Consider the following 16692-nt stretch of genomic DNA (forward strand, 5'->3'; position numbering starts at 1 on the left):
GGGAGTTGTATGGTCCCTGTAACCAGCCCCAGTTAGTACTCTGGCTGCAGCTCTTTGTACCAATTTAAGTTTCCGAACAGTCTTTAAAGGCAGCCCCACGTAGAGCGCGTTACAATAGTCTAAGCGGGATGTAACCAAGGCATGCATCACCCTGGTCAGATCAGGCAGGTCCAGGAACAGGCGCAGCTGGCGCACCAGTTTTAATTGGGCAAAGGCGCTCCTGGATACAGCAGTAATCTGGGCCTCCAAATTCAAAGCTGAGTCCAAGAGTACACCCAAACTGCGAACCTGAGACTTCAGGGGGAGTGCGACCCCATCCAGCACCGGTTGAATCCCTATTCCCTGATCTGCCCTCCGACTGACCAGGAGTACCTCTGTTTTATCAGGATTTAATCTCAACTTGTTTGCCCTCATCCAGTCCATCACTGATGCCAGACACTGGTTTAGGACGTGTACAGCTTCCTTGGCTTCAGGTGGAAAAGAGAAATAGAGTTGAGTGTCATCAGCATACTGATGGCACCGAACACCAAAACCCCGGACAACCTCTCCCAGCGGTTTCATGTAGATGTTAAATAACATGGGGGACAAAACAGAACCCTGAGGGACCCCATAGGTCAATGGCCAAGGGGTCGAGCAGGAGTCCCCCAGTACCACCTTCTGGGTTCGATCCTCCAGGAAGGATTGGAGCCACTGTAAAACAGTGCCCCCAAGTCCCATCTCGGCAAGGCGGCCCAGAAGGATACCATGATCGATGGTATCGAAAGCCGCTGAGAGGTCCAGTAGAACCAGCAGAGACACACTCCCCCTGTCCAGTTCTCTGCGTAGGTCATCCACCAAGGCGACCAAAGCCGTCTCTGTCCCATAGCCAGGTCTGAAACCAGATTGAAATGGATCTAGATAATCCGTATCATCCAGGAATCTCTGGAGTTGGGCGACCACCATACGTTCTATTATCTTGCTTAAAAATGGAATATTGGAGACTGGCCGGTAGTTGCCCAATAAAGAGGGATCAAGGGAGGGCTTTTTCAGCAGTGGTCTTATAACTGCCTCCTTTAAGCATGATGGAATTCTGCCTTGTTGTAGAGAGGCATTAACTATTCCCCTGATCCAATCGACCAGTCCCCCTCTGGTACTTCTAATGAGCCAGGAAGGGCAAGGGTCCAGTACACACGTAGTGGTGCGCGCCGCTCCAAGGATCTTGTCCACATCCTCGGGTAGAACAGGTTGAAAAGAATCCATTTTAATTGGACAAACAGGCGCCGAAGTTACATCCTCAGAGACTGTATCAATTTTAGCGTCCAAATCACAGCGAATCTGAGCGACTTTGTCCGCAAAGTGCTGTGCAAATTCTTGACAGCGGACTGCTGAGTGGTCAGAATTACCTTCACTGGGGCTAGTAGTTAAAAGCCCCCTAACCACTCGAAACAGTTCCGCTGGACAGCTCCCAGCAGACGCAATGGAGGCTGAGAAGAAAGATTTCTTCTTAGCCTGTACTGCCTCGGAGTAGGCCTTCAAATAGGCTCTAGCCCGAGATCGGTCAGATTCGCTCCGAGTTTTCCGCCAACGTCGCTCTAGTCCCCGTCTGACACGTTTCATCACCACCAGCTCCTTGGAGAACCATGGAGCCGGTTTGGCTCCACTCCGAAAGAGGGGACGCTCGGGAGCGATCGTGTCCACCGCCCTGGTCATTTCCCTATTCCAAAGATCAACCAGGGCTTCGACAGGATCGCCTGCCAAGGCAACAGGGAAATCTCCAAGAGCCATCAGGAAGCCATCCGGATCCATCAGCCTCTTGGGACGGACCATTCTAATCGGTCCCCCACCCCTGCAGAGGCTCTGAGTCCCAGTGAGTCTAAACCCAACCAGGTAGTGATCTGTCCATGACAATGGAACCACCGCAAGTTCTTCCACAACATACAGCCAATACCAGCCATTCGCCAAGACAGGGCTTACACGCTGTTGGACCCACTTAGTGTAAAGAACTCGCCTAACCCCTGTTTTAAAACAGCTGCATTGGCTGCCAGTTCATTTCTGGGCCCAGGCTAAGGTGCTCACGCCAGTGGTTAAGGCCCTGAAGGACTGAGGCCACAGCTATGTGAAAGAGTGCCTCCTTCCCTACAGACCGTCTCGGGGCTTGAGATCAGCAGAGGGGGCCCTTTTGGTATTCTGCCCTCCTAAGAAGCTTGTGGGAGAGAGGGGTGGCCCGGGACAGGGCCTTTTCTGTGATGGCCCCTAAGCTGCGGAGCTTCCTCCCCACCAAGGTGCATCTGGCAACTTCATTGTCAAAGTATTGCAGATAATGAAGACACACCTCTTCACCCGAGGCCTTTGACACCTGAGACATGTATTTTACGACCCACCTTATCTTGCGATTTTAGATTGCTTGATATTGTTTTTAATGCTGTATTTTAAAATGGTTGTAACCTGCCTGGGCCCTTTGGATGAAGGGCAGTCAACTAATTCATCATCATCATCATCATCATCCTGCTCTTTTGCAGTGGAATATTGAACCACACTTCTAGAGGTCACAGCAAAGGAGGCCATTGACTCTCAGATCTACTTTCCCATAGAGCTGTTCCTCCTTTGAGCACCTACTCACTCCCCAATCTTTTTAGAGGTACTGACCAATTAACCTGTTTAATTCAATCACTTATTAAAATGAAGAGCTTTATTTTGCCTATGTTGTGCTGCCCTAGTGCTCAGTAATGAAATTTCACTTTGGAAGATCTTTTTGATTTGAAGAGTTCCAAAAAATAGTTCACCTATCTCTTTAGTAGGCAGAAATCATCATCTTTCTTCAATAACCCTGAACTAAGAAATTCTCGATTTACCGTAACTGGATATTTCATTGATAAATGCCATAACTTTCAGCCAAAATCTCGTTGACTGTCAGGCTGTAAACTATTTTGATTCCTACTTTCTCATTTGTTTCATTCCCCAACTTTCCAACACAGATTATCATTCTAAGGGATAACATGAATTAGTTTATAGACATGCAAGCTAAAATTAGACCTGCCCTCATTTTAAATCTTTTGCATTTGAGAAACAGAAAGTGCTAGCTTGCACAGATGGAAAAAATAATCCAATTCCTCCTCACTTGCATGAGGATTATCTGGGAACCAATGCAGCAACTGGCTCCTGACCCCCAGAAATTCTTCCTCCATATTCTACGATTGCAAAGACTTGTTTTGATGACCTTAAGTGATTGGGTTCCCATTGCCTCCCTGAATACATTTCTGGATGGGATTTCAATTCGCCTTATTATCTTTGATGACTGTCAGGACGCTGACCTCTGAGCATTCCCAATTAGCATATCGTACTCAAGCATAATGCCACCAGTGGTTCTTATTGGCCATGTCACATTTACATCCAGGGCTACTGGATGCACAACACAGCAGTTGCTGAAAGAGGCGTTTAGCATAAAATCTGCAAATCAAATAGGGTAGCTGTGAGGATGCCTTGGAAGCCTGGGATCCGTGATAGGCTAAAACAGAGAATGGGGGTAAAAAAAAACCCTCAATGCCACTTTGTACAGGCTGCTTGGGACTTTTTGCTGACTCCCAGCAACAGTCAGGTGGCATCTGAGAGGATGTTAAGATTACAGACAACAAAGCAGCATTAGCATAATAATATGCTAAGGAGAAGGGCAACAACACACATGGCTGGAATGTGCTGGAACACACTGAAGTGACCCGAAAAAGCTGGGAAAGTTTTACTCGCCCCCCCCATAGGATTATGATAATCCACAGTTTGCATTTTACTTGAGCTCACCTAGATAACTAATGACATTGATGTAAAAGGTGGAAAATTACACCCTCCTGGCCCAGTTCAGGATCATCCTTAAAGATGTAGAGATAATCCCATTCTCTCTTCCTTCCTTCCACCCTGACTGTTCTTCACATGTGGATCTGAATGACCTACATGCATGCCAGTTAGCATCACAATATACTATGGACACAGCCTTAGTTTATTTATTTATAAAAAATACTTGCATACTACAATTTCATTAAAAAAATCAGAGCAGTGGCTCTGGCTGGCTGGAAACTACGAATTTTATTCCAAAATGCTAAGTATGCTAGGAAACTAGAAAATTTGGAATGTGCTATGGAATTTAAGAGGTTGGGCAGGGGCCATAGCTCAGGGGCAGAGCATCTGCTTTGCATGTAGAGGATTCCACCCGTAAATTTACATGTTTATTCCCTCCAGAGTATGGATTATTATTATTATTTGATTTATATCACTAATGATATTGCTAATGGAGAAGTGGAGGGTTTTTTTGTTCAGTTTCATTGTTTCTTGTCAATTGCAGAGAGAGAGGGAGCTGGAGATGGGGCATAAGAGAGCCCGCCCACTAAAAAAACACTGAGACAAAGCACCTACATGGACAAGTGCAGCGAAGCTGAGATGGTTTTTCCTTTCCTTTTCGCATTATAATTGGACTAGGTTGATACTGGAAAACTGTGTGATATCTGCTGATAGCCTGCAACGTCATGTGAACCATGCAAATTAAATGGGGATGCAAGTAGCACCAATCTCACAGTAAGTTGCCATCTAAACAAGCCCCTAATAATAAAAAAATGGAAGGAAAAATGTCTTCACCCTATATTTCTAGGGCTTGCAGATGCTTTGCTCCAATACTTTTAAGAACATAAGAACATAAGAACATAAGAAGAGCCTGCTGGATCAGGCCAGTGGCCCATCTAGCCCAGCATCCTGTTCTCACAGTGGCCAACCAGGTGCCTGGGGGAAGCCCGCAAGCAGGACCCGAGTGCAAGAACACTCTCCCCTCCTGAGGCTTCCGGCAACTGGTTTTCAGAAGCATGCTGCCTCTGACTAGGGTGGCAGAGCACAGCCATCATGGCTAGTAGCCATTGATAGCCCTGTCCTCCATGAATTTGTCTAATCTTCTTTTAAAGCCGTCCAAGCTGGTGGCCATTACTGCATCTTGTGGGAGCAAATTCCATAGTTTGACTATGCGCTGAGTAAAGAAGTACTTCCTTTTGTCTGTCCTGAATCTTCCAACATTCAGCTTCTTGGAATGTCCACGAGTTCTAGTATTATGAGAGAGGGAGAAGAACTTTTCTCTATCCACTTTCTCAATGCCATGCATAATTTTATACACTTCTATCATGTCTCCTCTGACCCGCCTTTTCTCTAAACTAAAAAGCCCCAAATGCTGCAACCTTTCCTCATAAGGGAGTCGCTCCATCCCCTTGATCATTCTGGTTGCCCTCTTCTGAACCTTTTCCAACTCTATAATATCCTTTCTGAGATGAGGTGACCAGAACTGTACACAGTATTCCAAATGCGGCCGCACCATAGATTTATACAACGGCATTATGATATCGGCTGTTTTATTTTCAATACCTTTCCTAATTATCGCTAGCATGGAATTTGCCTTTTTCACAGCTGCCGCACACTGGGTCGACATTTTCATCGTGCTGTCCACTACAACCCCGAGGTCTCTCTCCTGGTCGGTCACCGCCAGTTCAGACCCCATGAGCGTATATGTGAAATTAAGATTTTTTGCTCCAATATGCATAATTTTACACTTGTTTATATTGAATTGCATTTGCCATTTTTCTGCCCATTCACTCAGTTTGGAGAGGTCTTTTTGGAGCTCTTTGCAATCCCTTTTTGTTTTAACAACCCTGAACAATTTAGTGTCATCAGCAAACTTGGCCACTTCACTGCTCACTCCTAATTCTAGGTCATTAATGAACAAGTTGAAAAGTACAGGTCCCAATACCGATCCTTGAGGGACTCCACTTTCTACAGCCCTCCATTGGGAGAACTGTCCGTTTATTCCTACTCTCTGCTTTCTGCTTCTTAACCAATTCCTTATCCACAAGAGGACCTCTCCTCTTATTCCATGACTGCTAAGCTTCCTCAGAAGCCTTTGGTGAGGTACCTTGTCAAACGCTTTTTGAAAGTCTAAGTACACTATGTCCACTGGATCACCTCTATCTATATGCTTGTTGACACTCTCAAAGAATTCTAATAGGTTACTGAGACAGGACTTTCCCTTGCAGAAGCCATGCTGGCTCTGCTTCAGCAAGGCTTGTTCTTCTATGTGCTTAGTTAATCTAGCTTTAATAATACTTTCTACCAGTTTTCCAGGGACAGAAGTTAAGCTAACTGGCCTGTAATTTCCGGGATCCCCTCTGGATCCCTTTTTGAAGATTGGCGTTACATTTGCCACTTTCCAGTCCTCAGGCACAGAGGAGAACCCAAGGGACAAGTTACATATTTTAGTTAGCAGATCAGCAATTTCACATTTGAGTTCTTTGAGAACTCTCGGGTGGATGCCATCCGGGCCCGGTGATTTGTCAGTTTTTATATTGTCCATTAAGCTTAGAACTTCCTCTCTCGTTACCACTATTTGTCTCAGTTCCTCAGAATCCCTTCCTGCAACTGTTAGTTCAGGTTCAGGGATCTGCCCTATATCTTCCACTGTGAAGACAGATGCAAAGAATTCATTTAGCTTCTCTGCAATCTCCTTATCGTTCTTTAGTACACCTTTGACTCCCTTATCATCCAAGGGTCCAATCGTCTCCCTAGATGGTCTCCTGCTTTGAATGTATTTATAGAATTTTTTGTTGTTGGTTTTTATGTTCTTAGCAATGTGCTCCTCAAATTCTTTTTTAGCATCCCTTATTGTCTTCTTGCATTTCTTTTGCCAGAGTTTGTGTTCTTTTTTATTTTCTTCATTCGGACAAGACTTCTATTTTTTGAAGGAAGACTTTTTGCCTCTAAGAGCTTCCTTGACTTTGCTCGTTAACCATGCTGGCATCTTCTTGGCCCTGGCGGTACCTTTTCTGATCTGCGGTATGCACTCCAGTTGAGCTTCTAATAGAGTGTTTTTAAACAACTTCCAAGCATTTTCGAGTGATGTGACCCTCTGGACTTTGTTTTTCAGCTTCCTTTTTACCAATCCCCTCATTTTTGTGAAGTTTCCTCTTTTGAAGTCAAATGTGACCGTGTTGGATTTTCTTGGCAATTGGCCAGTTACATGTATGTTTAATTTAATAGCACTGTGGTCACTGTTCCCAATCAGTTCAACAACACTTACATCTCGCACCAGGTCCCGGTCCCCACTGAGGATTAAGTCCAGGGTTGCCGTCCCTCTGGTCAGTTCCATGACCAACTGGTCTAGGGAATAGTCATTTAGAATATCTAGAAACTTTGCTTCTTTGTCATGACTGGAACACATATGCAGCCAGTCTATGTCCGGGTAGTTGAAGTCACCCATTACTACCACATTTCCTAGTTTGGATGCTTCCTCAATTTCATATCTCATCTCAAGGTCTCCCTGAGCATTTTAGGTGGGTGTGTCAATCATTCCCATCTCCACGACCACTCCCTCCTCCTCCCTTCGTTCATTTCATTTCCTGAGGGCTGAAGAGTAACTTCCTCTGCTCTCTCCTGTTCTGCAAGCCTTTTTTATGTTGCTGCAAACGGTGCCTTATTTTTCTTTCCCCCCTAACTTGGGCACAAAAGCATAACACTGCTCAAACAAAGATTTGTATTTCAGCTGTATTGTACCAGTGAAAATATAAACAATCACCCTTCCGGGTTGCTGTTTTTTTTAAATGAAACTAACTGGTAGAACAAACTGAGCATGCTTGGTTGCCAGGTAACCAGAGGGAGTGGAAATGTTAAATTAGAGGGTGTGGTCTTTAGGAAACTGCAGGATAGATCCTTCCCCTCTAGTGTGACTAGAAAACACTGTGTTTGCAGCTGGCATTGAGCCCTTACTGTGGATGGTACAGACAGAAAATACAGGTAAAAATAGCATCTGTAGTACGAAGTAATGCCCCGTGTAGATAAGCCCAAAGAAAGCTCAATGAGAAGACCGAATCAGGAACTGAAGTTGTTCATATGCCTCCACACCCCAAGGAGTGCATTGGATATCCTTTATCTGTTCTTAAGCCTTGTGACACAACATTAAATAAGACAAAGCCAAGACCTAGAAAGACACTGGGAACTGACCTCACCATTAACAGTTTTGTGACAGACAGATATGTAACAGATACAGTGCCCTCCCCCAATCGTTGTAGCTTCACAACAAAAGGGGAAACTTCACCTGCATAATTGCACATTACTATCCCTGTGGGTCAGAGGCAGACACTGGTGAATTTCATCTCAGAAGATGACCCTATGAGAAATCTTTGAGGCACACCAAACAGTTCTGCAACCTGTAAATTATGGAGGCTGCAGGGGCATCCGCTGCAGTCTATGGAAATGGGCACTAAATGTAGCTCAGATCCCTTAACAGACTGGGAGGTCCCAGAGAAGAGGCTGCAATTACAGAATGGCAGCTGGGCTGGTAGCAAAACAAGCCTCTTAAGACGCAGCCCCAGAACAAAGAGCCACACGAAGTGGTGGTCTTTCTTTCTAGAAAACCTCTTCTTATCCACAGGCATCTCTCACAAAGCACACACTCTCTGGTATCCATGGCAGGCAAAACTGGCTTTTCACAGACTGTTTATTTATTTATTTATTTTATTATTTGATTTGATTTATATCCCGCCCTTCCTCCCAGCAGGAGCCCAGTTCAAGATTGTTCAAGGATCTCCCAAGCCCACATTCCAATTGGCTCCTTTTGCGGCCAACCTAACAATGGAAGAGGCCTACCTCGGCTGGCCTTACCTGGTGATTTCCTCTTTCAGAGCAGCGGGGTCAGTGGGGTAGAACTTCACCCGGAAGCACATGGTGAACGGAGGTTGTGCTGCGGGAGACAACAGCAGCGTCATTATCATATCACCTAAGGCATCAGCCACCGGTGCAGCCCTGCAGCCAACTGCAAGCTAGTTCCTCTCAGCAAGGTCCAGGGACAACACACAACTTGGAAGTTCTCTCCCCATCTTCCCAAACACACACTCAGATCTCAGTTAGCAAAGGTAGACTTTCTCCTGGCACAAGCTGGTCCTTTTAACAACCATTCTAGCCAGTCATTACAACAACCCTCTAACTAAGAAACAGGGTCTGACTTCTACTTTTTCCTCCTCCGCTCCCAACCTGTTTTTCTTTTGTGTCATGACTTTTCGATAGTAAGCTGAGAGGAGGGACTGTCTTATCACTGACATTTCTTAGCAGCTCCAGGCTGAGGAGTAGACAAAAAAAAAGGTTTAAAATAAATACTCCTACAAAGGAAAGACTAATTTGAACTAGGTTGGGAACTGGACACCCAGAAAGATGTCTAATAAGGAAGCTAGAGGTGAATCTTCTGAAACTGGGATGAGAAAATCTTGTTCAAGTACACACAGTGCAAGGTCATACTTGTAGTCAAAAGAAGAAGCCTTCTCTCCAGCAAAATGATGTCATCACGAAAATACAAGCTTTGTTTGGAGTTTGTTGTTAAAAAAAAAAACACTGCAAAAGGTCAATTCTACTTCGACGCTCTTAACAATCCGTGGTGCTAGAAGTGGGCTCAGTCTTCCTTCCACTAACTACTCAACCAGATTCCAGAAGCTACAAGCAAGCACAGTGGCTCTTAAAACCCAAAGGTGCTCAGAAAATGCCAGGACATTGAGATGCCACATGCAGGCGTTCAAAGCACTGTCCAGATTGGCACAGAACCCCCGGGCCCCTAAGTAGTGAGGACCACAAAGGGACTCCTCTGGCAGAATCAAGGACCCCTTCCCCCATCACACCCCACCTATTTATTACCCTAAATCAGAGCCCTCTTTGCTATCTTAATACAATACTTACATCGCATTTGTTTCACAACAGACTTTGAGAATTCCAACCAGTGCTGAAACAAAGAAGAAAGAGGTTTTCAAAAGGGAAGAAGCAAAAGACTAGCCACAGAACCTTTTGGGTTCCCCAAGGGGGTCACTATGACCTCATTCACAGAACCAAACTGGCTGACTAAGGGCCATACACGAGATGGGCCAGTGGTAGATTCATGTGGCAATCTCCCAGTGGTGTTTTGGTTGTTGTTGCTGGTGGTGGAACTGGTGGCTGGAACTTTGACTGGCGGAATGGCAGAGGCGAGGAGGCGCTCAACTCTGCAGGGCCATTCCGTGGGCTCTCTTGACAGAGCAGCAGCCTTTGACTCTTCCAGTCACCCAGCAGCAATCATTCCATCAGGATGCAGCAGAAGGAGGGGAGGGAAGCGGGACTGCACCATCGTTTTAGCTCCTTTTGGCCGCTTCAACTGTGTGCATTCTAGATGGGAATTATGAGAACCACCATGTGACTTTAAGAATGAGTGCCTGAGTTTGTTTTCTCCTTGTCTCTTCTTCCTTCAGTTTCACATCTTCTAGATTAGCAAGCCTAAGGTCAGGAGCTGTCCCCTTGCTTATTGATCTGCTATTGGGAGCCTTTTTGGCTGTAGAGCAAAGTAAAATGTGTTAAACAACCAAACAAACCTTTTTCCATGTGGGCCATTTTTATTTTCAAAATTATATCCCTTAAAATGTTTTTCCACCCGTGAACAAAAAGATGCTTGTATCTTTTCCCCACTGCTGGAAAAGCACCTGGGGGGATTTTATGTAAGGAAATGGCTTTGGGTGCAGACTCCCTGACCAAACGTGCAGTGTCCCAGGGCTGCTTGCCATTAAAAAAAAAAAAGCTGGGCGATTGTTACACGTGTCAAGAACGTGCATGGAATTGATCCAAGTGGCGTTTGGCTGCTCTCCATCTCCTTCAGCATGCAGCAGCCAGCTAGTTAATGAACCGCTCCCCCCTCAGCTGAAATGACTTTTGGCGCTAGAAATGGTGGCTGAAGCCACATCCCTTCCTGGCTCTTAGGCACACGGCTGGCCTCAACTGCTGCCTGCGCAACAACAGGAGAAGAGGCCCCAGATCCAGGACGGGGGAGCCCCTCCTGCTCCCAGGGGCTGAGGGCAGGAGCCCTCCAGGCACACTGGGCTCTTCTTTCTGGGCTGGGCCCTTCCGCAGCAAAACAAAAGCTGAGGACCCTTTATTCTTTGTGCTGCCCATTTCAAAACATGGCGGTGGGACAGCACAATCCACACTCAGGTCACAACAGTGTGTCTCTAAAGAGGCTTGCAGAAGTGTTGGCACCAACGCTGAAATGAGAGTGCTTGATTTCTTCGTCGGGGGGGGGAGGATTAAGCTCTCCTTTTCCCACTGCATCTCCCCACCCTCCTCCTCCTCCATCCATTCCAAGTATCAGGCCTGCCGGCCTGCCCTGGCAATGAATCCTTCTTGCTAGAGTGTCCAGGGCAGCTGGCTATGGACCTGGATCCAGAGAGGCACCACAAGAACCACTTTGGTGTAAATGGGAGACACTCCTGAGAGGTGCTTGACTCAGGCTTGTGAACTGTTCCTGGGACACTCCAAGCAAGATTATTTGCAGCGTAACTAAGACCTGTTCATCCCAGGGTAGAGCAGAGCAGTGGTTACAGTGTCAGACCAGGACCTGGACAACCTGGGTTCAAATATCATTTTGTGCTCTCTCTCACTCTCTCTGGATCTAAGGGCAGTCTAGCAGTTGAATGGCAGGCAACCGAGAAGCCCCATGGATGAGAGCAGGGAGGTCAAATTCGGTACCCTGAATAAATTGTGCAAAGCAAGCCAATTTGCCCAGAGTGGTTTGTTTTGGCATAATTGATTCATTCCACTTTTGCTGGCCATGAGGCAGGCCAAGGGGACCCTGCAAAGAGCTGGGTCACCAAGCCTTGCTACCTCCTGCCCCAGCTTTGGAGATGGATGCCCACTGGGGGGCCCATTCCTGGGACTCACCCGCTGCTTGTCGGGGTCTACGTAGCGGATCCCAAAGTAGTCTTTCTCCAGCAGGTTCAAGTGATGGCAAAGGAGGTCGAAAAGGTACTGCCCTTTCGCATCTCTCTGTAAAACAATGACAGGGCACTGAACAGAGGTGGCGGCGGGGGACACAACCAGCTCCCCTTACAGGAAGAGCTGTCAGGATCCATTTCTCTTGCTGTTGGCCCAGGCAGATCTTTCTAATGCTCCGTGGTGGGAGGAGTGATGCTGAAGCCCTTTGCAGGCCTCCCACCCACAAGACCACAAGAGCATCCCAGCTCACAGCAAGCAAGGCAGCAGTAGGTGATGGGTGGATGGAGGCAGAGAAGGATGGAGGCAAAAGGAAGAGGGCTGCCTGAAGATGTTTTGTTTTAATACATTTAAAGTCTGTTTTTAAGATGTTTTAGAGTGTTTTTAGTGTTTTTTTTGCCGCCCTGGGCTCCTTCTGGGAGGAAGGGGGGATATACATTTAATTAATTAATAACAATAACAAATTTTATATACTTGGTTAGTCAGGGTTGTAAAGGAACATGCGCTCTCATAGCTGCCCTCCACAGTCCTAGCCTTCTTCTGATTTTTTATTTTGATTTCTGATTTCATGACTTTGCAGGAGAAGTCCAGCCCAGAGGATGGTCTGGAAGTGGCTGACCAATGAGGAGGTCAGCAGATACCCCAGGGAGGGTTTGGCCCCTTCACCTCTGAAGGCCTGGACCCCGTACTTTTTGAATTTATATATGTGTGTGTGTGTGTATATGTATGTATATATATATGTATGTATATATGTATAACATTTAAAAACAATGCCAAACAACCATTGAAATGACTGGCTATTAAAAAAAACCACTTTAAGCATGTTAATACTTCGTGTAGGTTTAAACCAACAGCTCCACAGCTCATCATGTCTCATCATGAGGCTCAGGGCATGCTAGAGCGTGGCAGGGATGACATTCAGCACCTGGCTCTGCTATATCAGATCACAAGGGGCTCCATGTTTGTGACAAATTCAGTGCATTCTACAGCAATACAGAAAACAGAGCATTGGGGGGAAAAAACCAGCTCATGAGCGGTAATAGCAGTTGCCGGGTTTCAAATTGCCGCTGCATCGTACCATCACCAAGGTCAGTGGGATGAGCTTTCTACGCTACCCAAGCAAAGCAGAGCTGGCACAAACGAGCAAATTGGGCACTCTGCAGCCCCAGACGCCTTTCCCTCTGCAATGCACAGAAGAAACACCGAGCGCTTTCTTCACTGTGCATGCCCCTTCCAAACCCTGAACAGGCTGGTGGCTCCAACACACATAGGCAAGATGTGGGCATGGAAACACAATGTCCCTTCCAGGAAGCCAGGGATTGGGCGGGGGGCTGCTGGGATGGTTCTTTTCGGAAAGGTCTGGTATATCGCACACAAACACCCCTTGCAGACAAGATGGATCATTGTCACTGCCAGATCTGGAAATGTTTGCAATGGCTTTCTGGAGACAACTAATCCATCTCTAGTCTAGAAGAAACAGGAAAGGTTCACACTAAGGAGATGCAACATCCTGAAACCCAGATCCACCTCTTTCTTTGGGGGAGGAAGAGAAAAACAGATGCCAGAAGAACAGAGGACATAATTTAGAAAGAAAAGTTCTATGGAGCTATTCCATAGAACCAACCATTTCCAACAATTTGCCTGCCCCCACCCCTGAGCAACATAAAACTCAACTGGGACCAGGGATTGCGATTATATTACACCAGAGGAAGTCCAGTGGCTGCAGGGGATAGGGCCTTTTCTACAGTGGCCCCAGTGGCAGGATGCTTTCTGCAATGAAACTCACCTGGGCCCTACTTTGATGTCATCTCAGAGCCAGGCAACCCCCTTTTTAATTTTCCAGGGTTTTAAACTGTTTAATTCATTTAGATGACTTTATAATCAAAGATCCCTTTGACCTGTTTTATCTCTGCACGTTTAGATTTTGTTGATTTTAATGTGTAGTTTGTATGTTTTAATGGGTTTTTTAAAATTGTATTTTGTTTGTAAGCTGACCTGGAAACGTGTTTGATAAGCGAGGAATAGACCTCCAGAATGAATAAATATAAAGTGGATTGTGTGAAAATTAACTGGTGCAGACAGGCGGCCCTTTAGCTTCGCAGCTGCCCACCTCTTCCTTTCAAGGAAGCCCTACTCAAAGTTGTCTATATAGCAGTGCAAAGTGGCTTTGCTCCTTCGCATTACTTGCAGCTTCGCTGGAGCCAGAGGACTGTGCTGTTGTCAAACCAGCCTCTCCCCAGACCCTGCCACCCTGACATCTCTGCTCGTGCACATCAATCCCTTCATAGTAAATTGGTTGATGGGTTGGTTCAAGAGGCTTTGTTAGAACAAGACACTTGTTTTCTTTTTTGACACATGATTTGGAACCTCAGGGCTGATGGATCAGTCAAAGATTAAGCTATGAATCACCACCTGGCTTTCACTGACTGCCTTCATGCCTTAATGGGCATGGCACACATTTACAGCACCTTCTACAGTTTGTGATATGGGTGCACACTGCCTGCTGTAAATATAGTTCAGCTGTGCAGGCATTCTGCTAGACGTTGTGAATGATGCAGCCTTCTGAAACCCGGGGCACATGTTGAAACCTGGTAAGGGTGAGGCTCAAATAAAATCCTCTAACCTTAACCAATAAGAGGGCGGAGATGAGAAGGCTCAGCTTGCAGAACGTTGATTTGGAGAAGTGTGAATTTTGAAGGATAACTGTGTTTTGCTTCACATATTGTTTGAGAAAGTGCAAATTAAGGAGTTTCGTATTGAAACCAAATTTCTCCCTCAGCCTTAGTGAGATGATTTGTAATACAGCAATTTGAGGGTCTACCATGTTCAAAGTGAACAGATCCATCAGACAGAGCGGGGGGGGGCAACATTACACATGAAGAATGTAATCCACCAGCATGGAAATCCCTTAATTTTAGTGGGAAGCTCAGTTGAAAGCATCTGGATGAGGCTCAAGAGAGACAGAGAGAGAGGGAGAGGGAGAGAGATAGAAGTGATACTGCAGTGGCAGTAGAAATACTACCAACCACCTAACCATCTGGAAGACATGGGTGATGATGTTTCCCTGAAACAGACAGCAAAACTTTCACCACAGCAAACCATTGTAGTGGGGGGGGATTTCATCTGTCCTGGCATCTGCCAGAAGTCTAACTCAGCAAATAATATCCAATACATTTTTTTGCCAACACCTTCATCTAGTGGTGGAAGGGATCTACTGTCCTGGATTTAATCCTGACTAACATGGAAGAGCAGGTGTTTCGAATGATGCATGGCCTGGAGAAAGTGGATAGCAAGATGTTTTTCTCCCTTTCCCGTCATACTAGAACCCAATGAGGTCATACAGCCATGGAAGAGATGTAATAAACCTCAGTGTGATGAAGTTCCACATCGTGTGTCAATGGAAGTGACGGGCCTTCCTTCACCAGAGGTAAATGGAGGTCTGTCCGCATCTGTCAGGGATGCTGTAGCTGCATATCCTGCATTGCATCCTGACCAGGGGGTTGTACTAGATGAGACCTCTGAGGTCCCTTCCAGCTCTATGATTTGGACATACGTTTTGTATCTTGGCATGGCGAATGGTAATATTTTCCATGATTTCTACATGCTGATGGCAAGATCCAGGAAGCAGAAACTGGACATATAAATCAAGCAGGATTTGCACATTCTTGCAGATTTGATCCAAAGTGATGTCAGAATGTAAACTTTCTTTCAATACAGAATGGGCACTCATTCAAAGCTTGAAAGCTAGACGCAACTGATATATTTGCAGCAACTTTAAATAGCATTTTACTGTATTGACAGCAAATGCTACTAATATCCCAGGAAGGCACTGGTGCTGGAAGATTTCCACTTGAAACAGACATCAGCTAGTGGCAGCCCATATTTTCCCTCTTCTCCAACCTGTCTCAATAGGTTTTTTTTAAAGAGATTTACAGGCGGAAGATGTTTTCAGTTCATCCTGACACCTACAAAATGTTTTCATTTGCAATTTCAACAGACAGAAAATATCACAGGAAACATGTTAAACAGTATCCTGCTGAAACCCAGAGAAATGTGTTTCCAGTGTCAAAAAGCTAACGCTGATATTCATAGAACTGTTTCCTCTTTGATCTCCCTAACTTGAATTTAAGAGGTTTTAAATTAATCATTAAGAATATGTCCTTCAGGGAATTACTGGCACTCTCATACAAGTTGCTATGTGAAAAGGAAGCTGTTCCTTCCAGGCAGCCAGATTAAGAGGTCTGGGTTTTTTCTCATCTTATACAATGAGACTTTCATCTGTTGCAGCTGTCTGGTTGGTCTCTTAACTTGGATCTTAAATAAGTTGCAATTTGGAAACCCAGGGCCAGAGAGAAAAAAGAGTTTGCCTCACCCTCATCTTTACAATTCAAAAGCTTTTCAGAAAGCAACACCAATCTTTTTCTTAAAGGTATCCACACAAGTTGTCAATAGGCAACAAGCAGGCAAGCCCTTTCCAGAGTGCTCTGGGCACCTACTGGTGGGTTTTCCTGCATTTCCATTCTTTGCTGCACCTGAGCACCAGGAGCCTTGCTGAGTGGCATGGTCAAGCTGCATAGAGAACAAAGAGGTTTACTGAAATTGGGTACTTCTCAGTGTTGCAACTATTACCAAAATCCCTCATTTGCAAGTACTAGTTGATGAGTATAATAAAATGGAGGTGTTTTCAACCATGTGTGATCCCTCCTTTTGCAAACAGACCATTATTATTTGTGTTTTAGATTTTGTATAGCAGTGCAGGCATGTGCAGGCCCTGTAACTTGGCTTCCTCTACATATGCTTGAGATTTCTTTGTTAGATTTGCACATTCCAATGTACACATATTAGGACAATAAAAGCAAACAATTCTACCTGTTTCTGATCTCCCATCCCTTGGCAATAACACAGGAGCCACTATTGACTGAGCAC

At 45.5% G+C, this 16692-nt stretch overlaps 1 protein-coding gene across 4 annotated transcripts in view; it reads right to left on the bottom strand.

Annotated features, from left to right (window-relative positions):
• FRMD5 (FERM domain containing 5) overlaps nucleotides 1–16692 on the bottom strand; it is a 121771-nt gene that overhangs the window by 30702 nt on the left and 74377 nt on the right. For all 4 annotated transcript variants that reach the window (XM_061594769.1, XM_061594766.1, XM_061594768.1 and 1 more), the window contains exons 2-4: nucleotides 11716–11820; nucleotides 9715–9757; nucleotides 8653–8731 (exon numbers count right to left, since the gene is read on the bottom strand). In XM_061594769.1, the coding sequence (XP_061450753.1) occupies nucleotides 8653–8731; nucleotides 9715–9757; nucleotides 11716–11820 (227 nt within the window). The remainder of the gene's footprint in view (nucleotides 1–8652; nucleotides 8732–9714; nucleotides 9758–11715; nucleotides 11821–16692) is intronic.

This window comes from Rhineura floridana, chromosome 14 (genome assembly GCF_030035675.1).
Source record: "Rhineura floridana isolate rRhiFlo1 chromosome 14, rRhiFlo1.hap2, whole genome shotgun sequence".
Lineage (NCBI taxonomy): Eukaryota > Metazoa > Chordata > Lepidosauria > Squamata > Rhineuridae > Rhineura > Rhineura floridana.